The sequence below is a fragment of the Taurulus bubalis genome, assembly GCF_910589615.1.
Source record: "Taurulus bubalis genome assembly, chromosome: 6".
Lineage (NCBI taxonomy): Eukaryota > Metazoa > Chordata > Actinopteri > Perciformes > Cottidae > Taurulus > Taurulus bubalis.
The window spans coordinates 18,334,723-18,359,568 of record NC_136594.1 but is presented as its reverse complement, the minus strand read 5'-3'; the positions used below and the strand labels follow the sequence as shown (position 1 = coordinate 18,359,568).

General features: G+C 42.3%; 1 protein-coding gene across 3 annotated transcripts; it reads right to left on the bottom strand.

Annotated features, from left to right (window-relative positions):
* Positions 1-402: 402 nt before the first annotated feature.
* On the bottom strand, positions 403-22,667 carry tsc2 (TSC complex subunit 2; the record flags this gene model as incomplete). Of its 3 annotated transcripts, none has more annotated exons than XM_079219819.1 (41): positions 403-574; positions 669-767; positions 850-941; positions 1,032-1,110; positions 1,195-1,334; positions 1,438-1,624; positions 1,707-1,793; positions 1,876-1,954; positions 2,579-3,204; positions 3,674-3,831; positions 5,517-5,599; positions 6,074-6,320; positions 7,461-7,703; positions 8,310-8,422; positions 8,966-9,124; positions 9,248-9,409; positions 11,818-11,958; positions 14,297-14,391; positions 14,802-14,904; positions 14,990-15,083; positions 15,202-15,391; positions 15,607-15,741; positions 15,861-15,983; positions 16,175-16,340; positions 16,463-16,569; positions 16,668-16,790; positions 17,190-17,309; positions 17,529-17,684; positions 17,916-17,997; positions 18,153-18,256; positions 18,358-18,495; positions 18,583-18,726; positions 19,772-19,898; positions 20,012-20,085; positions 20,213-20,338; positions 21,463-21,511; positions 21,608-21,725; positions 21,897-22,044; positions 22,135-22,245; positions 22,327-22,413; positions 22,533-22,667. In XM_079219819.1, 41 exons carry the CDS (start codon positions 22,665-22,667, stop codon positions 413-415), a joined length of 5,712 nt encoding a protein of 1,903 aa, XP_079075945.1. In that variant the 3' UTR covers positions 403-412. The 3 variants fall into 3 exon arrangements, with proteins under 3 accessions (XP_079075945.1, XP_079075944.1, XP_079075946.1); XM_079219818.1 differs by having other exon boundaries at positions 5,517-5,606; positions 6,078-6,320; XM_079219820.1 differs by lacking the exon at positions 5,517-5,599 and having other exon boundaries at positions 6,078-6,320.
* Between the last annotated feature and the right edge of the window lie 2,179 nt (positions 22,668-24,846).

The following is a 24,846-nucleotide window of genomic DNA, read 5'->3' as shown; positions in this document are numbered from 1 at the left end:
TTCTACAGGGTTGTTCTCCAATGAAGCAGTAACACATTTCAAACCTTTTTCATGTTCACTTTTTTATTTCAGTTACTCACAAACAGACCCTGCTCTCAAATGTAGCGTACTTTACTCATGTCCTGTTGCACATCAGAAACATCATGATTAAACATGATATAAAAAGCTGCAAAGCATTAGCATTTTCTTTTTTTGGTATGCAGAAATTACTGTCTTCACATATCAATATCTTCATCACAAAATATGTCTTTATTATACCATGAAGCTCACACGTTTTCAAATACAAAGTTCCAATTGATTAAAGTCAAATCTGTGTTTTGTCCGAAGACTAACCTCACCTCTGCTCTTAAGGCAGGCGTATGCATGTTTGCAGTTGTGTGTGTGTAAGTCTGCATTGAAGAAAACAAAGTTATCAAACAAAATCAGTGAAATCATCTACTGTGGACACAAGTCGTTTCCTCTGCCCAGAGGCTTCTTGGCTTTGTGGAGTGCTCTGCTGAAACGACTTCTGCTGAGTATGTCCTTGGGTCAGCGAGATGCCGGGGGTCGAGCGAGACTGGATGTCTTCCTGGGCCTGAGCCAGAGCAAAGAGAGATGGATTGATACTTCAAATAACTAAAAGCGGTGTCAGAGAAAAGTACAACCTCTTTGTTTGTGTGCTTTCTTACCCTTGTCCTAATCCTCTTGATGTGTCGTAACCGCGCCAGCCACTTGGAGGCATAAGCATCAGATGGGTTGGCTCTGTATTGATGCACCAAAGAGGCCATCTGCGGGTAGACAAAGAAGAGTGAGTGAGTGTGTGTGTGTGTAGGTGTGAGAGGAAGAGTTAGAGATACGGGGATGACTTACATTGGCATGCAAAGCCATCTGTCTGACCAAGAGTGGAAGGTTGCGGTCCGAAACAATTTTTGCCACCGTTGTGTCAACTAATCCTTCCAGGTCTGAAAGAGAGAGCAAAAGAAGGAATACAAGAAAAACTAAATATAGAGTTGCAAAGAAAAAGACCAGCGCAAACGCAGTGATCGGCTCACCTTTGCGGCCCTGGAGGGTAACCAGGTTGCATTCAAAATCCAGTGGTTTTATAATGACTTCCACAAAGTTAAACTGACCCTAATGGGAGGGGAGAAAAAAATTATTAGATTTGCTTCACATGTAGAGGGGTGTGTGTGTGTGTGTGTGTGTGCGTGCATGTACTTTAATGGTGCCTAGTTTGTACTCCTCTCCAGAGTCATTGTAAACCACCATGACAAAATCGTTGCCAATGTGACGCTTTTTGTTGCAACAGCCCTTGTCGCTCTCCTTGTTCGGCATCAGCGTGGCTATGTGGAAGATGGCTGCAGAGACAGGAGTTCATTGATTACACGCAAACTAGCTGTGGAAAACAAAGAATGACTAAATTATCACGAATGTGACTCTTTCCCCATCACACATGCTCACCCTGCATGATGTCATCATGCCAGCAGTAGGTGAACTCTCCGTCGTCTCCATACTGGTCGAGTCCTCCAAGGAAGATCTGGTCGGGGTCACAGTCTTTCAGATGGATTAATTTGCCCAGGCCTGTGAGCAAGGCAGCGTAGCGGTTCGAACCGTACTCATTCGACAGGATGGCGACCTCATTGCTAACCTGAAGAGAGTTGATAGGATGAAGTCACTATGGGATTAATCTGATATTCAAATAAAGTAAATCAATGTCGTCGTGTTCTCACCTGACCAGCTCCTACAAACACCACTCCAATCTTATGGGTGTCATAAGGAGGCATCTGGTCCAGGACCTTCACAGCGCGGTCAATCACCTATCACAAAGAATAAATACTGTAAAGGACACTAAAAATAGCACTGAAACAGATTCCAGGTCAGTCGTAGAAGTCAATTTACCTGAGTTTTGGGGAGCAGCAGAGGCTTGTTAGCTTCGTTTCCAAAGAAAGGAGAGTGGTACAGCTGGAGGAACACAAAGCTAGAGGAGACAACAAATAAATGCCACACTTTGAGGACATACTATATACAAAAACTACTTTTTGTTAACATTTTAAAGCATACATTTGTGACTTTTATTTACATTTTTTCGACACACTGACTTATGATACTTTGTTATACTAGACATACTATATACAATAACACTTTATGACTTTTAAACAGTATATTAACTACTTGTGATTAACGTACTTTAAGATGACTGGTTTATGGCTTTTTGCAACATACTATTTAATAGTTTTCTTTTACATACAATGCTATGATTCTTTAAATGACTTTCATTACTTTTTACTACAATAATTTATTTGACGTACTATACTATAACTTTTTTCAACAGTTATTTTTATGACTTTTCCAACCAACGTAACAACTATATTCAACAAACTATACAATGAATAAGTAATGACTTGGACATACTATAGCTTTTTAAGACATACTATACTATGAGTTTTTCAAAATACAAGGACTTTATGACACTTTATGACAATTATCTCATAAGATAAAAGTGTCTACATTTGACAGATTTATATATTCATGCAACTTGACTGGATGGCAGAGGCAAAAAACCTTGAGGCGTTAATTCTAGTTTGTGAAAGTCTTGGATTACCTGGGGCTCAGTCCAGAGATCTTCTCGGCGTTGCTGGGTCCAGGTCGACTGTGGTACGAGTCCCTCTCCGTCCTCCTCTCCCTCCTGGAGGAGGGAGCTGATACTGAGATGGTATGACCCCGGGGGCGATGGCCTCCGCTCGGGGAGATGGGTCCAGGTTGTGCCACTGGTGCTGGAAACTCTAACCTCATCCTTGCTCCTCCAATTTGAGATGACACTACACCTGGCCCTTCACTCACTTGGCTCGGACCTCCCAGTCCAATAACGTCCCCTCCTGTGCTTAACTCCGACTTCTCTTTCTCAATCTGGGGCTGCTGGGGCTGCTGGGGCTGCTGGGGCTGCGGCTTGCCGTCTGAAGGTGCTCTGGGCCCCGATGAGTCTCCTGGCACAATCTCGGACTCAATAGTAGCCTTGGAGAACGCTTCGGGTAAGGTCTGAAGCTCTGGAGAGGAGCTAGACTTGTTAAGTCCATGACCCTGGGACTGAGTGTGTGTCTGGAAGGGAAGTTCGGGCCCCTGGCTGCCGGGGGTGGATGGTCCATGTATGGGCTGATCGATTGGAATCGCTCCCTCACTCACTTCCTCCAGCGTTGACTTTTCATCATCTTGACTAGAGGTTGAGGAGGACTGGAGGAGAAAGATAAGCGTTGATTTTAAATACAGAAAAGGGAAGACGTCTAAGGACCATACCTGTGGGATTAGCCTGATGAACTAATAGTTAAAGAACCATTCTGTGGTTTTGCACGTTTTTTAAGTGCAGAATGTAAATGCTGGCTGCGCTTATTATGCAGGAGCATGGAGAGGGAAAACCACTTTTAAAGTGTAGGCGGCAATGAATCTCTTAGCTGATAATAAAACAGCAGCTGCAGTGGTGATGGTGAAACCCAAGTTTCAACTTTTCAGAGCTTGTCGAGATGGTACAGCCAAAAAAAAAAAAAAAAGCCATGCAAGTTAACGAACGTTTATTAGTCTGTATTGTTAACCATGCAGTTGCACACATGGTATTTTGATCACTCGCCAGAGGTTCAAGTCAGCATAAGACATAGGTGCCGTTTTGTGTGCAGAATGAAAAGATAAGAGTGAGCCTACTACCTACCCTGCTTAGCGTTCCAGTCGGGGGGGTCTTTGTGAACTTGTCCGCAGACATGAAGATGGGATCAGAAGTCATTGGCTCAAACTCTTCACTCTCTAGCCAATCAGATGGGGTGTGTGCTGTGGTGACCGCTGACCCCTCCTCCAGCACCACCACAGAGTCTACAGCAGGACACAGCAACAACCATGTGGGTTATAGGTGGATACACACACGTAACCCCCTTACCACATGTACACAACGTTGTCTACCATTAGTAACCCAATCAGATAAAAAAGGCATACGCGGGTGTTAGACTCCTACAACAAACATCAATGATTTTATCAGAATAAATTTCTCACACACAAATTCTACATTCTAGTAAAGTACAAAATGAGGGAAATAATGAATCATGGCAACATGACACAGAATCAGACTTATCCACACTGATCAAACAAACTCAAAAAGGCAGCCACAAACGCAAATCGACAGACATTAAGATCATGACCAACAGCGAGTCCAGAGAGGTTAGAGATAAAGACGACTCTACGCAGCATCTACCCTTTCCTGCATTATTTACTTAATTTTTTACATCAAAAACACATGCATCGGTTTGGTTGGTTGGTTGTCTTGGCCCTAAAGGTCTGCAGCTACTGCAACAGCAGCCCAGACAAAGTCCTGTAACTCCCAACTAACACTTTCCCCCCACTCAAAGAGGAAGAAGACAGAACAAATGGGTCTATTTGACACTTGAGCGTTGGGCATCAAAACTGCAGCTCTGAAATGTCTTCATCTCCCTACTGGTCTACCAGTAAGGCAAGGAAGAGCATATTAGTTGGATGAGTTCTGGGCTTTCCTGTTGACAACAGCAAAGGGTCAAAGATTAAAAAGGTAAACCATGGATTATATTTCATTGACAGAAAGTTAGAGAAAATGATTCGGAGTGAAAAACAAATCATGGAGAGAGTAAATAAATAAATCATGAGCCATGTTTTAAGTGACATGGGACTGTTTGATCCAAATGCAGGCACGTTTTCAGCATCTCTTGTCGAGGTGCCTCCCTCTCCGTGTTAATAGAAGACTGATGGGTAAAGCAGAAATAAATTCCTTCACTTGCACAATTTTGAGTATAAAGTAGCAGGTCTTTTCACACAACAGAGTCATCTGTGACAGGTGTGGAGGAGCTACAACGCGTACACATCATATCCCACTTACAAGTAAAGGGATAGATTGACATTTTGGGGAATACAAATTCATTTTCTAGCCGAGATGGATAGAAAACCCCTGTGTAACATGCCGTTTTAACACTTCCGTGTTTTATGGATTAAACCACAGACTGTATACAAAAATTGCTTTGAAGAAACAAGAAGCAATACCGGGGTCCAAGCAATCATCCCCACAGCATTAGTAGATATAATGTTTATTAGCGAGTTTCAGGAGGTGCTGGTTTATATTACCTTTGGACAGAACCAGGATAGCATTTCCCCTGTTTCAAGTCTTCATGCTAAGCTAACCAGCTGCTAGCGCCAACTTCATGTTGAACAACAGACAGATATGAGAAGGATATCCATCTTCTCATGCAACTGTCCTCAAAAAAGTGAATAGGCATATTATCAAAATGTCAAACTATTCCTTTAAAACATTGTATTGGAAAAACAATATTCTTTAGATCTTACACGGAAGTGAGAGATAATGTACGACTTTCTGCCAAAATTGATAAATTCCAGTAAATGGGATAAAGTATAAGGTTATCAAATGTAATTTGTAGTTTGATAACCGACCACTCGATTGTGCAAGTAAGAAGAAATAAACTACACCAGAAGTTTTCTGGAGGGGGGGGGGGCACGGGGGCACACATGTGGGACGGTACCTGCCCAGGAAATGCTCCTGTGCAACCTGCCGGGGACTGGAGGGCCTGGGGAGGCAGAGCCCATACCCAGAGACCAGAGAGAGCTGCCCTCTGCAGTCGGGACACCAGAGGACCGGTCGATGGTGCATGACACCACATAACACATCGGAGCCAATCACAAACCAGCATGGGGGTGAGGATGAAAAAACATGAAAACAAACCAATCAGAAAAAGGGCAAAAATCGCAAAGGCATTGAGGAAGAAAGAGAAAGAAAGAGTGAAGAAAAATTATGGATTGATGAGGTAAATAAGAGAAAATGTGAAGATAATTAACTGGAGGCAGGTAAGCCCCAGAGGAGAGACAATGAACAAAAGCACAAAACACCAAACAGGAGGCCTCTGCAAAATAAAAGACATTTGACTGATAAATAAAAAGCACGTCAAAACAGTGAACTTTGACGATCAATAAGCTGCGCACATCCAAGCTGACTTATAAATCATCTTCAGTACAAGTATTTACAGGCAATTTGGCACTTAGCCAAGTCCATTAAAAAAAGGGACTCTCCTCAGACTGTTACCCACCAGTGTTTGAGCGTTGGATCAGGTTTGCCTTCCCAACGACGCTGCTGTGCGTTTGGGTTAGCGACTCAGAGACCGGGGCTGGAGCAGCGGTGCTGGCTGGAGCGCTGGCTGTCTGGGTAGGAGGCTCCTTCACTCCCTCCATGGCCATGAGGACAGTGGAGAGCTCCTGCAGTGGCATGTTGCCGAGCTCAGAGGAGAAAGGACTGGGTGGGTTCTCAAGACACATCAGCCAGCTTGTGTTACCTGTGGGGACAGACAGAAACACAGTTTGAAAGTTTACCAGAGCAGGTTGAAGGATTTTTTTTATTTTCCTTTTTTTCTTGGCGCCCACTCACATTACCATCAGAGGGGTATGAAAATAAACATGCAAAGACATGTGATGTGCTCGAGATAGACGATTTACTTTTGTGAACATTAAAAAGGGCATAGTTTGATAGATTTTAATTGTGGTAGTATGAGGTACTTTTGCATGGTTAGTGTATTACCGGCAGTTTATGGCGTGCAGCACATCCCCAATTAGAAGAAACAGACAAGAGGAAATCAATGTGCTGTGTACATACATACATTTTACAGTCAGTTCCCTGTCAAGATAAGGTAGTGAAACTATTTGAAATATTGTGCACACTTAAAATAATTGTTTTATTGGGCCTTTTCATTCAGGTGGTTAAAATACATTTAGCCGTTTCTCCCGTCCAAAGTAGCCCATTGCTTTGCTCCTGTGTCAGTAATGGTGTCAGAAACTGTTTCTCCAAACTGGGGTCACGCCGACGTCATCTACACACCAACGAGGGATAAGTACTTCATACAACCACACTTCAAATTATATTTTAGTTTTTGTCCTCTTAATGTGGTACTAAAGTGGCACTCTGTCTTCAAGCAAGCGCAAACATGAAACATCTGTGACTTCTCTGCTGAAAAAAAACACTGCTTTTATTGAGAAATGTGTTTAACTGAATTAAAAAGCAGTAAGTAAAACCCAAATCTATAAGGATGCTCTTGAATTTATATAATATAAAAAAGTAAAACCTGAAATGACAAAGAATGAAGCATACTACATGTTCTGTTATGAATGAATAACCTTGTGCAGGTTTCAAGTTACTGCAACTTCATTTTCACATTGTCTAGAAACATAGTCAAGGACAGATTGAAAATTCAATATAAAAGCACCTAGTCTGCTTTAGAAATAGTCTGTTGTATTGTTATTTAAAGTAAATGTGTAGTTAACTGGTAAGGTCTTTATAATAATAACTAAAATTACAGACTTGCAGTTCCATGCCTACGCCAACCAGTAATGTTGCAGTTTACATCCATGTGAATAACAAACAATAATCCTCAGAGACTTGGTGAAGATTCATCTGTTGCTGTTAAGTACAGTTTGCATACCAGACGGTCTCCGTATGAAGATCTCTGCCCAGCCCTGTGTGAGCATGGGGATAAACTCAGCCAGACTGGGGTTATCTTTGAGAGGAGGGGGAGGAGACGGGGCAGCAGAGGCGGACGAGGGAGGACCCAGACCATCCAGGGTGGAAACAGAGGGGGGAGAGAGTGGAGCAGCTAACTCGCCCTCAGAGGGGGACACCAGAGGACTGAGACTCTGAGTGGGACCGGCACGAAGAGCGTGGCCTCCTGCAATGAGAGAGAAAGGTCGTCGTCGTCATCCGTCAGCTCTTCTCCTCACTTTAATCACATTAAATGCAGTTTGAAACAGCAAGCTCATCTTATAGGATATAAAGATTCTTTTTTATATCTGCTTTAGTTCAACACTGTACTGTAGAGACACAAAACCAATAAGATTGACATCGTTAAAATACACAGTATGAAGTTATGACTCCTTATGTCATCCAGAAATACTAACAAAAAATACAAAGGACATAAAGTACAGACAGAACATAATGCATTGAAGATCACAGCCAAGAAGTATAATTTCTGACTCAAAATGGAATAATGCCAGCAATATGACACACCCATGAGTGGGTTGCAGTCAAAAGGCCATGAAATAACAGACGGGCAAAGATAAAACCATGGCTGCAAGTGGAATGCAACTCATTGTGCTGGCTGGTTAAAAAAAAAAAAAAAAATGTATTTCAGGAAGAAAACAATATTTGGCTGCAATCATCATGCAAAAAAGTTTGTATCGTTTAGTATTTTAGCATTGTCCCACAAACATTAGAAAAATCTCTTCGACACCAAAACCATAGTTAATGTCTGAAATGATGCAGTAATACGTATTACCTGACAGGGAGCGGACCCGTATGCGTGTGGCTCTGTTGTGCTGTTGGCTTGACTGAGACTCCAGTTTGGCTGGAGCTTCTTTGGTGATTCGGGTGTGTAGTGACGGATCTGACCTGCAGGACCAGGTAAGAAATAGGATTAAAAGCAGCAAAAAAGACTAAAACTATACAGCCATGCTAGCAGCGCTGTAATGTTTTGCATTATTAGCGGTGCATCAAGCTAGATGCTAACATTTACACAATTACAACAATGACATGTTAAAGTTTAGCAAGTGTAATGTTTACCGTGTTCATCATTATAGTTTAGCATGTTAATGTTTGTTAGTTGGCACTTAACATAAATTACAGCTGAGGCTGATGGGTGTGTCATTAGTTTTGTAGAAATTTGATTATAAACCAAAGTATTGGACCAATTTAAATGTTGCCCTGATGACGCTTGATGAAAAATCAAGGAATGGCTGAAGTTAATAGAATTTATCCTCAAGGGAACAAGAATATCTGGACCAAAGTTCATGTCAATCCATCCAATAGTTGTTGTTAGGATGGTGGACCAACCAAGAGACAGACTGACCCAGTCCGCACCTAGAGCCACAGCTAGCATCGGTAAATATCCCCCAAAAATGTGTGTCCCTTTCAGTGTGTGTGAGCCTGCTTCACCTCGTCATTTCCCCTCCTCCTCCCAGGCGTTCAGCGATGTCCAAGCCCAGCAGCGCTTGCGCTCGGACCCCTCCTCCGGTTGTTATGGTCACCAGCTTGTTGCCCACAAGCCAGGTCATACTGCGACCCCCCGCCAGAAGGAACTCTGCGATGGGAGACCTAAGAGAAGAGATAACGTTCATGAGCGCTACAGCTTCTCACAATTCTCTTTTACAAAACATCACTGTTGCAAACTGCCGACCACCATATGAACAGAAGAAGAAGAAATGAGTCCTTGCACACCTCTTGGGCAGGGCGGAGAAGTTGGAAAAAACATATCGTGCCATCATGTCCAGACAGGTCTCTGTGAGCTCCAGGTGGACAGTCTTTAGCCCTTCGTCTGCCTGAGTCACCGCGTTTTCATCGGCGGAGCCCAGACTGCAGGTGGTGGTCGAGGTGTGCATCCTACAGGAGGAAGCAGAGAGAAAGTTAAACAGCAAGAAGGACAGCGGTGGAAGAGGGAGGCACGCAGGCTCCAGATGTAGTTTAACAGGTAATCAGTGCACACAGTTACATGCAAGCTTAGGAAATACAGGACGTCACAAAAGTCACCAAAGTTTCTGTTATCATCACATGCAACGCAATGCATCCACGTGTGTATATTAGAAGATGCACCAACAGATAGACACCTTTTCTTATGCACACAAACACACACACACACACACACACTGGGACATGGTATAAGTGACTTCATAAACTGTGTTACGACATGTTATTTAGATGCAGATAAGCTCTGGATAGAAAGTACAGAAGGGATCTATGGTGCAACACATTCTGATGATAAATAAGCCCTATGATTGCAGAGAAACCAGCAGGTAGAAGCTGTGTGTGAGTGAATGTGTTTAACTGTAAACTAATGTCTTTACTGCAGCCAAATCTCTTTATTAGTGTTCAATTTGAAGTGAGCTGCACCTCTTTGTATCCACAACAACCATTACCGCGTGCTCGACCGGCAAATCAGGTTAAAAGCACCTTTACAGATGTTAACATCAGTCTCAATCAGGCCTTGAGATACTCAAAATGAGTCTTGCCTCGCTGCTCAGAAGTAAACACTCAAAATAAGCAATTTACAACAACACTGGGATGACTGAGCCCAATTGTGATGTCTCTGTTCATCTCTGTGGAGAGTATAGAACGCAGGTAGACTGTTGTCATGCCTCAGACTATACAGAGAAGTTAAAAAAGGAACAAATATGACAGAAAAAAAACAACAACTATTAAGCGTTTGTGTGCGAGCCCTGTAACTCTCAAGTTAGGAGATCTCCATAATGAAATTTAAAAGTAAAAAATATTGTAAGAATGTAACTAAAGCAGAGATATTTAAGGATAATGTGTATACAGCTGTGCATTAAACAAGAAAACTCTCCCTTAGAACCAGTCCCAGTGTGTGAATCAACAACTATACAGCACGAGTTGTACTTACCATTCTTCTACATCGATTAATGTTTCACTTCAATGTCTAGTGGAACTTCAAACATCATGACCATGAAACTCTCACGACTGAAACAGGGTTTTATTCACTGCTTTCGGATATTGTTAATCACATATTTTGCTATTTCAATGCAGTTAAGCAATTGAAATGAAAGCTGGATATTATGGAATTCATAAGGCTTTGCTCATCAGGTGCAAACCAAAATGTCACAACACAAGCTCAGCTAAACAAGGATAATAAAACAAAACAAAACAAAACATGTTTAGGGTAATTTCTCCATATCACATGGAGTTAAGCTTATGAATACCTTTAAGTCTAAAAATGTAACATGGTCATGCTGTCTGAACTGAAACGTGTCCACCAGAAAACAGGCTTCAAACTAACTCACTCAGATGACACCTTTCAAGACACAAACTGTTTGAGAAAATAGCAGATTTGCAGCCATTTAGCAGTTTAGGCAGGTTAAACAGATCCACACTGCAGTTGTTTAGCATGAAGTTTCATGTGTCACTCTGAATTAAAACAAAATACTTTAAAATGTAAAAGTGCTGAGCTTTTGCTGCCGTCTGTTGGGCAGGAGGGGTAGGACATATTAAATAAAGTGGCTCTGCAGCCACATCTTACAACTGCAATGTTAGATCGTAAATCTGACAAGCATAGACATATAGATAGGGCATAAAGGTATGGAGATATGTCAGGCAGAGAGTGTTTGTGTGTATAATGATATGAATGACTCAAATCTGTAATCAAACATTTAAAAGCTCACACCTGCCCAGCTAGTTTAAAGATACTACACTAGGAGATTGCCATGGCCTTAGCAGCACAGAGTATGTTTGTCAGTGGCACAAAACAAAAAAATGTCAAGCAAACAAAGCTGTTGTGTTGCCGTTTCCCTGTCACTGGCCGAGGAAGCTAAAGTGTCCTCCAACTAGGAAAAGGGAGGCAGAGTTGTAGGTTGCGATCCACATGCTTTGTACCTATCCCTCCTGCCATTCATTTGTTGTTGGGCCAATCAAAACCAGTCAGCAATACACCCAGCAAAACTAATTAAACGAAAATAAAAGCAAAATTGGTTAGAGCAGAAGAACATCAAACGTTTCCTGATGTCCTCTGCAAACAGTGCATGCAAAAGCAAATCATGAAAACTAAATGTAAAAACAGCATGTGTTTGAATGCAGCCCAAAACAAACCCAAAAAAGGTAGACACACAAACCTTCTTCCAGCATGCACCACCCGCTCCAGGTGACCCTGGCATCACACCACCCAACACCCGCCCAACGGACCCGCAAGACAATGACCCTACACCCCATCCCATGGAGGAAGCGACAAGTGTTTGGGTTGTTGTTTTTTTGTTTGGTTACCCAGAAGGCTCTTCTCTAACCTGCGGACCGCATGTTCGGAGACACTGATGCTGCGGGAGCGGAATGCATCCATGGCCGACAGATCCCTCAGCTCTTTAACTGGAGAGCTGCTGCTATTGGCTACCGCCGCTGCTGCCTTCGCCACTTTCGCTGCCCGCAGACTGGGCGGTGATGAGTACCCATGGCGAACAGCGGGGGGGAACGGGACCGGGTTGACGATTTGGTGGGCGTGGGCAGTAAGGGGGTGGGTCATCGTGAGGGTGGTTTTGGATTGTGGGGAGAGTGTGTGGTGCATGGAGGCGTGTCAGGAGACGGCAGGAATTGGCACCCGAGCAAAGGGCACACGCCACGCATGGGTGGGGAAGAGGGCCACAAAGGTCACAGGAGAAGGGAGGGGCCAGGAGCAGTGTAAGAGGGATTCAAGATGACACGACCACCCCCCAAAACCACAACGCAACCAATTGCAGGATGCAGGGAAGGGGGTCAAATGAAGAATTGAAAGAAAACAAAACAAGGTGAAAATTAACAGCAGTGAACACTATGAATCAGATTACAGGAGAGCAGGGTAAGAAAAGGAGGATTTAAACAAAAAGGAAAAACAGGACAAGCTACAGCAGAGGGAAAACCAGCTTCTGCTACTCAGAAATGAAAATACACAAAGAAGGTATTCAGGAGAGCAACAAAATAAACATTATTTTACACAGCAGGTACATAGTGAAGCCAATGACTAGTACAGGAGAAGTAAAGTAGGAGGAATGGACTCAGCACAGATCTGACTAAATGGAAGTTAAAACAGAAGAAAAATCATCCAACTGAAAATGAAATGCTGGGTTAAAGCACAGCAAGTCTGGACTAAATACACTAAAAGGGGCAAGACTAATTAATTTACTTATTTGTAGGCTTTTGGAAAACTAAAATTGAACCATTAAAGTTTCCCATAACCTCATCTTATAAAGGGTTTGTAAGAAGAGAGCAGTGCTAGAAATTAAATTATTCATATGAAATAAGACATGCAGCCCTCCAACCCAACAGTGGGATAGGAGCAGCACAAGGACGGCTCACTGGATGAATGATGACACAATATGGAACATTAAAAGTGGGTTTTATATGAAAGATCAGTAGGAACTGATGTTAGCAGAGACGCTATGTATCACTATAAAAAGCTGCAACGGGGATTGTGCTTGATTGCAATGACAGCAAGGGTGTTGGGAGCAATTAGGTGGGGGCGACCCAACCAAAAATGAAGGGACTTGCACAAGAGAGGAGGAGAAGGGATTTAATAAAAGGCTGCAACCTCTGGGCAAAAAAAGCCACAAAAATAAAATGCAACTATAAATGGGAAAGCAGTGTAATAGATTCTTTTATTAGGTTATTTTTTTAGGTAACGGCGCATCCCAAGTGTAGTGTGGTCTCACATTACTTTGGGTCATTATAATGTCCACTGGGATGTTTTGTGGAAATATTAGTTTAACGAGGAAACTTCATTTTTTTTTCAAACGCTTCTTTTGTTTGAAAAAGACGTGAATACACAGTAGTGTGTTTTTAGTCATAGGTGATGTTCGTAGAGATCTCAGTCCACCTGAAACACCCTAACAGGGGAAAATGGCGGAATCCCTTTTTCATTCTCTTTTCAGTTGGTGGCAAACCTGTGCATCACAGCAAATATCTGTTACACAGGCTCAGCTGGTTAAACTTCTAAACAGAAGCTCAGTCCTTCTCTCTGCGGTCACCTATACCGCGTTGTAATGCGTTTCTTTGGATGCTTTTATCGCAGCGATAATGACACGGACAACAAACGTTCACACCATGTCCAGATGAGAATGACGCCTTGCTGAGAAAAGCTTCCTTACACCTATGTGTGAAAGTGTGTATTTTTCTTTGTGTACATGTACAGTTTTTATTTACTATGGCCATAAACAGTCAGATGGTGAGATGCGACAGCAGGAGAAAGAAAACCAGAGTTCTTTTCCAGCGCTCAGTATGTACTTTGAAATGCTACAGGCGGTGGACCCAGTAACGCAAACATCTGGATATTATAATGCAATCCACTACAACACACAGCTTCCATTACGACCACAGGGAAGAATGAAAAACATCTGGGTGCCAACAAAAATGTCCAATCGACCGTCGGGTTAGACTGCATTATATATTATTATTATTATTATTATTATTATTATGTTTGTGCTATTTTGTCCACCCCTTGTACGTCATCAAAATGAGCAGAAGTGAGTTTCGAAAAAACATAAAAACTAATTGTGGTAAGAAGAAAAAATAACTAATTTCAAAATATAAAAATCATAAACGATAAATAAAACAAACTAATGATCACCATGGCAGCCTGAGAGGAGTCACTGCAACCATCACCCCACAGTACCAGTCATGCCAAGTCACTTGTTACCTTGGAAACCCCAACCCTCTCACACAACAATGGGCTGTGTGTGGGGCTGCTGGTCTGGATGTCAGCCCTTGCAGCCGTCTGTGTGTGTACGTGTGCTTTACCTCTTGGGCCGTTCATTGAGGCTGGTGCTTCGAGCACGAAAGGAACTTTGCTCATGACCGTCATCGAAAGGCAGCAGGGCGTTGGAGCGCAAACCCTGAACACACAGGGTAAATGTGAAGATATTGAGGTGCAAAAATGAAATGTGGTTAATAATACAGGTCAGCTACAACGCCAAATAGTGTCAGAAGAGTAAAGACTCGTTACATTTATCAGATTCACTGTTATGGTGCAACAGCACAGGTCTGCAGATTTTTTTTTTTTTTTTTAAAGCCTTCTAAAACAAAAAGGAACAGTTCGACATTTTGGGAAAATATACATACATACATACATACATACATACATACATACATACATACATACATACATACATACATACATACATACATACATACATACATACATACATACATACATACATACATACATACATATATATATATATATATATACACACACATACACATAGACAATAAAAGGCAAGTAGAAAGAAAAACCAGCACAGACCTTTGTGATGTACTGAACAAAGTCTTTGCGGAAGGGGAGTCTGCAGCGTATGAACCACATGGCGATCACATGATGGGCCAGAGACACGATGTACTGGTTGAACCTGATGGAAATGGAAGAAACAAAACAGTTCAGATTGTGTTTGTGTGTTTGAGAATAAACATGGTTGTGTGCATGTGAGCACTTACTTGGAAGGGTTGGTGTAGGGAAGAGAGATGGCAAACACGCTGACGTACTGCTCAGCCACAAAGTTGGCATACAGATGGGGAAGGCGTACCAGAGCTGTGAAACAGAAAAGAAGTACAAACACATCGATCAAACACCTTGACCTTGAACATTCAACAAGGAAACTTTTAAGTAAAACACTGAAGAAGTTTTCAGAAACGCTCTTGGTGCTCACTGGAGAGGAACTCGAGCATCGGAGATGCCATGGCAACAGTTGCAGAGATGTGGGTGAGCTTGACGATGAGAGCAGGAAGGAGCTTGATCATGATGTCAGGCATCTCCACAGTGCACATTGTAAGAGCCACAACACACTGCTTGGCACAGCGGTAAATGAGGCCGGTCTCGAGGCACTGAACCAGTTCTCTCTGTAGAGGAGAAAGGAAATGTACTAACGTCATTCCAGCATGGAAATAACTGCTTCCATGTATGCGTGTGGAGGGGCATTATGACACCAGCCATAATAGGATGCCGTTGCCCAAATGTGGATCTTCTGGCAGTCAGTAAACCCAACATACAAACTTAAGAACATCCTAGAAACGTGTTGGCGATGTTACTACTTTCCTCGGACCATCGTTTGTACCTGTCTCGCCTGCTCCAGGTAGTTATGGTAGGAGGTGATCGTTGTGAGGACAGGAACCACCGCCAACTGAACATCAGTGCGAGAAAACCCATCTGGGGTCTTCTTCAAACGCTCCGAGATCAGTCGATCCGTCACCTACAAGACAACAGTTGCAATTTATAGTACTGTGACATTTGGCCATGTGTACGCAAGCAAATTCACACATGTGCAGACTTGCAAGTAAAGATTTTCTTCCACATCTATATTTGCTCTACCATGAAGCAGAGTGTAGAACAGAGCTGGTCCAAGCTGCAAGGGGACGTGAGCAGCAGCACTTTGTACTGCAGCGTCCAAGGCAGCTTGTCGAGAACCAGCTTCAGCACCTTCCAATCGGTCTCCTACAAGAGAAAGATTAACCATATCGGATGGATTTAAAGATAGCAGGGAAATCACTGTAACCAGCAAAAGAATTAGCTACAAAAGGGGAATAAACATTGGAACAATAGCAAGACTACAAGAAATAGCAGACACAATTTTGTACTCATTGCATGTTACTTATTTATACATGATACAATAATTGTGTGTGTACCATCTTGAGGCACTGCAGGAGCACGCTAAAGGCCGGTGCATAGGGCAGGTAGGCGGAGCGTATTGAGCCTGCTGAAGCAGGGGGAGCGGTTGGGGGAGCGGGGCTACCAGCAGGAGGAGACGTTGCACCTGCAGGCTTCTTCTCACTCGCACGCTTCTCTGGCTCCCTGAAACCACAAAAGGACACAATTAACTTATAACAATAGTTCAAATCTAGTTGACTGGATTATAATGAGCCAAACAGATGCAGGTCATAGCAGTGGCAAAAGTGGTGCGTGTGCGTCCTCACCCTGTGTCACAGTAGCAGTAAGGGCTGAATCTTATGGCTCTGTCTTTGTTGGGGACTCCGAGACGGTGAAGAGAGTCTGCTCGCATCATCAGGAAGAAGTCAAACACCTGAAGGAGAGCATCAAAAAGGTAAAGGACAAAAAAAAATGCATGTACGTTACAAATAGAGTAAGAAATATGCAGAAAAAGAAAGAAGCCCCCCTTACCTGTAGTCTAATACTGGAAGCGATAGATGAAAAGTACTTATTCTTGTAGTGAAGCTGCAGGTGGCTGATAAGCAACTCATACACTCGACTGGCGTGACCGGCTGGTAGGCTGTAAAGCTTGCTCTGCCAGGAGAGAAAGAGATTAAGGTTATTTACCAGATTTATTACATTTCTCCCAGATTATAAAAATAATTGCACAAAATGTTTTTCCCCATAATCACTTCATTGTCTTAGGTTAAATGACAACTCAAGAGAAGTTTATACTAATCAAAAGTTAAGATATTTATTCTCGGCTAAGTTTACAGCATCAGACATTTTTCAGGCATCTAAAAATCTCCCGCAAAGAAACTTTTGTTCTTTCTGCTTCCAGACAATTAAAAAAGTTTGTTAATATCAAAACAAATGAAGTTTGTTAGACACAAGAACAATATTGCATATTAAAATTTCAGATTTTTTTTAAATGTTATCTTTTTTGAAATAATTTCTTAATGTCAATTTTGTGCATCCAGCCCTTGTGTGTACCTGCAGGATTTCCAGCAGGCCCAGTATAGCAGTCCTGACGTCCTCTATAGGAGACTCTGCTGTGGGGTCTCTCTCAGAAACCTCTAGGGGCCCTGCACACAGCAGAGACCGACTTGCCACCTACACAGACAAAAAAAAAAAAAAACTTTGAAATTACCTCATCAGGATTAAAGTGAGACAATATCGTATATATATATATATATATATATATATATATATATATATATATATATATATATATATATATATATATATATATACACACATATATACACACACACAGATACACACACATACATACACACACACACACATATACATATATATACACACACACACCCGCTCAATGATGTCCAGCAGGCTGGTGAAGTGGTGTGTGTTGCAGCCCTCAGCGAGGTCCACCAGGAGCTGGGTGGCCTGTTTTCGGACAGCAAGGTCCCGGTCTTCAGCTATCGCACTGAGCTGGGGAATCACCACCATTTCAATCAACTCGTCCTGGAACAAGTCAAAGAAGGAAATAAGAGGGTTTTTTTTTTTTTTTTTTCTTCTTGTGACATTTTAATGACCTGTAAATCTGAGAAAACAAAGATCAAAATGAACCACACTTCAGTGTACAACAGCAAAACTGTTTAACAGATATGTTACAGAGATACAATAACAATTACAGTGACAGTAGTCTTGAACGTTCCTAAGGATGCAAATATGCATGTGTGCGAGCGTACAGACCTCGTAAAGCTGTCGGTTGGTACTGAGAACGAAGGACAGGATATGAAGCACTTTGATCCTTATCACGCTGCGAGTCTCGTTCCTTTCAGAGAGACAGAGAAGATAAATATTACAGCACAGCAGAGATGGGACGAGACAGGTGTAAAGGGCGTGAGTAACAGAAAGGGACATGAATAAAATACTAAATAGCTTATCAGAGAGACATTAGATATTGTCACCATCGTCTGTGCATCCTACCTGAAGAATTTTTCCATGAGGCGGTGAAGGCTCTGAATCCAGCCGTCCTTGGCTGGCTGGATGGACTGGGCCCTGTATGAGATGAGGGTCAGCACTGATGCATCCTGCCACACAAGATTACGATTAGTAAGGTAGCAGCAGTAGGTTAGAGGGCCAAATGAGAACACCGGGAGACACCAAGGGATGGACATTTAAAAGCACTAACGGGTCTCTTGTCAGCACATTTCTCCACCAGACTGAAGAACTTCTCCGTTGAGCCGTGGTAACCGTTCTGCTCGTACAGCTCCTCCACTGTGGTCAGCAGCTCATACACGATGGCCTTCAACTCTGCACTGCCTATTGTCTGTGTCGACAGTTGAGACGGGCCACTTGGTCAGAAAACAACTGGTATTTGAATGTGTGTGTACATGTGCAGTGTGTATGCATGTACCTGGATCTGCTGCAGCAGTCGCTCTGTGATTCCCAGCAGGATGTCCCAGGTGACCACCTGCAGCTCTTTGCCGTACTTCTTGATCAGTCTGGTGATGGAGAGGACGATTTCATAGGACACCACCTCATTGGCACACGACATGGCCTGAGTGACAGAGGTCAGACGGCAAAAGTTATCACAACTGATTTATTACATTTATAGGATCAGGTACAGTTTCAGACTACCATTAATTTAGTAATTTCTCCTGTGCCTTTACTTCAATAGTTGTTGCTTCATCCCTAGTTGAACAATAACAAAGTCACACTGGATATTGCTTAATAGAAAATATCTACATTATGGCTAACACTAAAAACACAAAGGAAGATCCAGCCTATGCCTCACATGTTTGTATTTGGCACAGCAGTATGCATTTAAATATAGATTAGTTTCATATGTCCAAACATTTTTATGTATGACATAAAAAAAGAAGGTCTTAAATGTACATTATTCATTGACAATATATTTTAAAAAAAAATAATTCAACTAGTCTGTCAACAGAAAATGTATCTGCAACATTTTTTATATTTGATGTTTAAAAAAAAAAAAAAAGGACCAATGTGTATGATTTAGTGGCATCTAGCGGTGAGGTTTCAGTCGCAACCCCCTGAATACCTCACCCCTCCCTTTCCAAGCTTGCAGAGGAACATATTGTGGCCTTCAGGTGCTTTCGCACTACCAAAATTCAAGCTGCCAGTTCAATGCTCTTTTTAGAGTCAGTGTTCGGTTGGTCCAGCTGGGCTAATATAGAAACATGACGACAAGGACCTGCTTCCTCTAAAGTGTTTATTCTGAGCTAGCGAAAACACATTGATTCTTAGATGCAGGTGATTGTACACTAATGAAAACATGGTTATGAATATTATATTACATTTCTTCCAGTAGATCCCACTAAAATTCCACACATTTTTACTTTTGGACCAAACAAGACATTTGTATGAGTCACCTTGAACTTAAGGAAATTAATAATCATTACTTGCGAAATTAAAACAAAAATGATTTCCCTACCTATGCCATCCTAAGTATGCATTAGTTTTGTTTCCATAGAATTTAAGCCATGAAATCCTTTTGGCTGAGACAACATAATCAGACATTAACTGTTCCTATGAACACATGCCTACTGGGAATGAATGCATGGACTGTATGCTTTTACCTTGTAGAAAGACGGGAGAACAAGAGTAGGAGTGTTTTTGAGGGCGTGGAGTCTGTGTGCGCCCCACAGCGCCATCCCAACAAAGAATACTGCTCCTCTCAACAATGGTGCATCCTCCATGTACACTCTGGTGGACGTTGCAGGTAGTTAAACAGACACACATAACAGGAGAACCATACCCCCATCACAACGATATATGATGCACTACAAGCTCAGGATTATTCTTAAACTGTTTAATACCTCTCCTCCATTATGCGGCACATGGTGTAAATGGCACTGTGGCCGAGGTGAGTCCCCAACACCTTCCTCATCAACTGTAGAAGCCCACAGCGGCACGACAAACAATGGAGGAGAGAAGATTAGAGGAGGCGGTTATGAATAATTTTCTTCTGCATCAGAGCTTTCAGATAAAAGAAGAAAGGCGTCTGTGTGTGTTCTCACCTTCCAGCAGGATTCACAAAACTCCTTGACGTTGACAGTACGACAGAGTGTGATGATGAAGACAGTGAGAGAGTCCGAGGGCAGGCAGTTGTAACACACCACTGCATCCAGTACTTGTAGTGCCACCTGGACACATCACACACACACACACACACACACACACACACACACACACACACACACACACACACACACACACACACACACACACACACACACGAGAAGTGCATACGGCAGCAGATCAGAGCATACCCAAAAGACTGCAGTCCAACTCAGCCGAGACTAGTACCAAGTACAAACCAACCAAGTTCATTATTTATTTTTTTCCCCACAGTACTTTAAAAGAAGAAACAATACAAAGTTAAAATAACTCTGAGGTTGATAAATTCATAATACTAAGTATTAATAATGTTTAGATAGTCGTTGTTTCTTGTGATACTGTATTCATGTAATGGTAAAGTGAAAGTTCCTGTTTTCATACCACATGGTTAAATGTTTAAGGAATTCCATCTTAGCATTAATATAATCAGCACTATAAAAGTCTGTCGTGCCGTCAACAAATAAACACGGCATCACCTCAAGACATCTGCAAGCTTTCACTGTTCTGTAATCATGGCAATGTTGCACTCAGTAAGTTTCAAAACCTGTGGAAAACTGATGATTTTAGCAAGTTACTGCAAATTAAGAACCCAGACCCACAAAGAAACTCTACTAACGTTTGAGAATCAGAGAAACACCTGATGAAATAATATGTCTTGCCTCTGTGCCTCAGTTTTCTCTGGCGACTTGGTGCTTATAAATACACATTAAGCACGGTATCATTGTGACAAGGAAGACCTGCTGTGTGCACAACTAAATTAAATGTTTGATTTCAGGTTCTTTTTTATTTATTTGGCAATTACATGTTCTACATTTACTATAAATAATGGCTTTGGACCAATGATTTTGTACATTTGATGAAACTTTGGAACGTTTTTACAGTATACTTTACAGTAGTGTTGGACCTCTGAACCACTGAATGACTTAAATGACTCAGTAATGAGTCTTATTACCAGTGAAAAACAGTAACTTTACAGCAGGGGAAGCCAGCACCTACTGTTACCAAGCGGTTTGAACAAAGAATGCTAATTTAATTGTTTCTACGGCTGACACTTGAAAACATGTTAAACTGCATATCGTTTCGTTAGTAGTCGCTTCAGTTTAACAGAACTCTAAAAATAAAAATGGAGAAAAACTAAACAAATACCCACCTCAATATCTGTTGAAGATGTTGTTCTATTGCACAGGAGACAGATTTTCCTTCAGAGAGCACAACAGAAGCAAGAACATACGCGTTAATAACATTTCCTGAAAAAAAGAAACAGAAGTGTGTCTGTCTGTCTGCATCCGACTTACTGGACCATGATGGAGACATTTTGGTCCAGGTAGCAGCTGTTGAACTTCACCAGATTTACGAGAACGTGGAGAAAGTCAGAGGTGAGACCAATGTCCATCCACAGGAGGACAAAGCGTGCTGGAGGAGAGGAAATAACAGAGCAGGAAGAGAAACGTGTGTAAAAGACCGGTCATGCCTTTACAAGTAACAACTACAAACATTACTCCAACAGTGGTTCATATTAGCTTGAACGAATACAACTAACTAGCACCCAACCTAATCCCACCCATCTTTTTCTATTGTTTTTACCTATGTCCTCTTCCAGGTAAGTGATGTCTTTCCCGTTCTCAGTTAAGGCCTTGAAGACTTCCAGCCTATCAGAGAGGTCCTCATTGCACGGTTGGTAGTCTCTGATCACCTTGAAAAAGAAGGCTCTCAGAGGCCCAAGCCGCTCACCCTTCAAATAGACAATGAGCATGCCTTTGTGAAATGACAGGAACTATAATCACATTTTGTATTTGCTTGTGTGCGTATTGTGTCTCTATACCTGTCCGTGTATAATGGCCCTCAGTAATTGCAGGACAGCATGTCTGGCCTCAGGTGGCTGCTCTGGAGTCAGCATGTCCTCTACAGCTTTCCATACGGCCTCCACAGCATGCTAAAATAACACACATGTACACACACAGATGGCAACACATACCACTGGAAAAAATATATTTCACAACTGTGGCAGACTCACTTCCTCAAATTTTTTTGTTTTGGCAAGATCACAGACGTGGTTCATCATGCGGACACGGTTACTCAGACCACAGTCCGGTTGGAGCTCCTGACAAACATCAAGGGGAAGAGGAAAGGTCAGGACACGAAGCAAAGCATGATGGGAACAAATGCATGGTGAGTTTGAGTGAGCAAGAACATGCACATATGCTCATCTCTTCAGCACACCTTGATGATGTCAGTTGTAATGATGAACTCCGATGGTCGGGCATCGCTCTGTTTGCTCGGTGGCCGTGGGGGTCCCAGCCCAAAGATCCCCTTCACCTTGTCCTTCAGACTCTCCTTGCTTGGTTGTTTATTCATGGCCCGACCTGGAGGCTTGATAGTCTACACAGGCTGGGACTGACAGCTGCCTGGAGAAAGAACAACGTGCATTTAGGACATTTTGCGTCACAGTTAGCTTGGATTACTGCAAAGTAAAGCCCAATACCTAAAGGTTTGATAAAGCACTTAGAGCCAAATCACCCAAATTACAAACACGCTCTTAATAGTTTTCATAGGAATTATTTCTTCGATGAAAAGTATTCCCACTATAAACTGTTCACAGTGAAGCATGCATGATAAGACAGAGTAACTGAGATGCTGCTGTTGAATGATTGCAGCAAAAATCACTTCAGCACACATAACTGTTTGACAGTTGCAACGGAGAGAAAGTATCTACTTTTAATTCCCTTATTTTCGGGACATTCACGTCCTTGTCTTTCTTTTACAAATAAATTGACTTTTGGACAGCATGAAGTTGTAATATAGATGCAGGTGAGGTGATCTTTACATTTTCCGTAAATGTCAGCAGTAATACAAAACCGTATGTACAATATATGTGCTGAATGTGCTTCGTTTCAAAAAATGGTACCATTCTGGCTGATTTCTGTCTTACTATGTTTAACTTGTTTTTTTATGACTATTGTATGTATGTATGTATGTATGTATGTATGTATATATATATATATATATATATATATATATATATATATATATATATATATATAGTCTGTTTTTATTTAGGAGGCTATGGACCTTATCTTTGCGTCCTTAATCATGGTATTATTATTACTCATGATGAAATATATCTCAAATCAACTTTCATTGTCACCCTCAATCATGCACAGCACACAATGTAGTCTCTGCATTTAACCCATCCCAGCATTAGGAGCACGTAGCAGCTACTATACAGAGCCCGGGGAGCAGTTCGGGGGTTCGGGGCATTGCTCAAGGACACATCGGCAGTGCCCAGGACTGGCACAGGACCTGGCACTTAAAGGCCACAAGCGTGACCCTCCCGTTCCCAAGCAAAGTCCCCACGGACTGAGCTATTGCCTCTCCTCAGATGTATCTGTAGAGTGTAGCTGAAGTGGTCAGATCTTGACATATCTCATTTCATGATCGCTCTTATTAGCAGATAATTGCTTTTCTATCATGTTGGCAGGGATGGCCTTTTTTTTTTTTTTAAACCAGGTGAAGTGATCCATTCTCCAACTAAAAAACACTTAGGTGAAAAAATGTATGTTCATGGTTTCCCTCTCGCAGATCTTTACCTTTTCTGTCTTGGGGTTTGGATATGTTTTAAGTGTATATTCTCATTAAAAGGGTTGCAAGTTATTGCACTGTAACTCTAAGTCTGTGTGGTAGATATTGTCTTTAAATCGTCAACAACAAACTTATATGACATTATGCATGGCAGCATCTAGATACCACAGGAAGAAAACTGTTTGTTTTTTGTAAGTGTCCCACTCGGTGTTATTCAGCAGTGGAGTTTGGAGTCCAGTCTGTAATTGTGTAAACTCGGAGCCAGGTTTGGAGAGTGTAATGTGCACTTGACAGAGACAGAGAGGAGGTGAGCAGACAAACAACGACTGCTCTGTTTCAGTGCAACAACAACAACATCCTCCTCAACTTCCTCCAGAGCAAACTACATCTGTGGACACTAGAGTACAGAAACATGCTGCGGTGTAATTAAATGCCCCATGGCGCTATTGAACCGTTAGCTCCGCTTCAGTCCCCGTCCTGAGCTAGCACACCGTGGTTTTCCAGCTCCGGTAGCGGTAACACACCTCCTCTCACCTGGCTGGAGAGTCTCCTTCGGGCTCATTCAGCAGCAGCTCGGTCCTGACGCAGCCGTCCGTCCATCGGTGTAGCTCTGCCTTTGCTGCTGAACGCTGGTTCTCGTCCAGGCTCAGTCCTGCTCTCCTAAACCGGATGACAGACTAATGATGTGACAGGGCCACTTCCTTCAACAACACGTTTGCCTCACTCACTTGTGGGAAATGTAGTTCCGCGCGAGCTAAACCCCAACTATGCTAAAGCCCCTTTGTTGGTCCAGGTGTGTATATCATGGCGACAAGTCTAAGCCACTGTTCTGCTTCCCCACGACCTTGTGAATCTGCGTACTAGTCGAGTTAGTTGCATGTTACTCAAACTAAAACGTTAACCAGCGGTTACGTAAACTAGCAGCTCACTAAACATGCTAACGATGCTGAAGTTG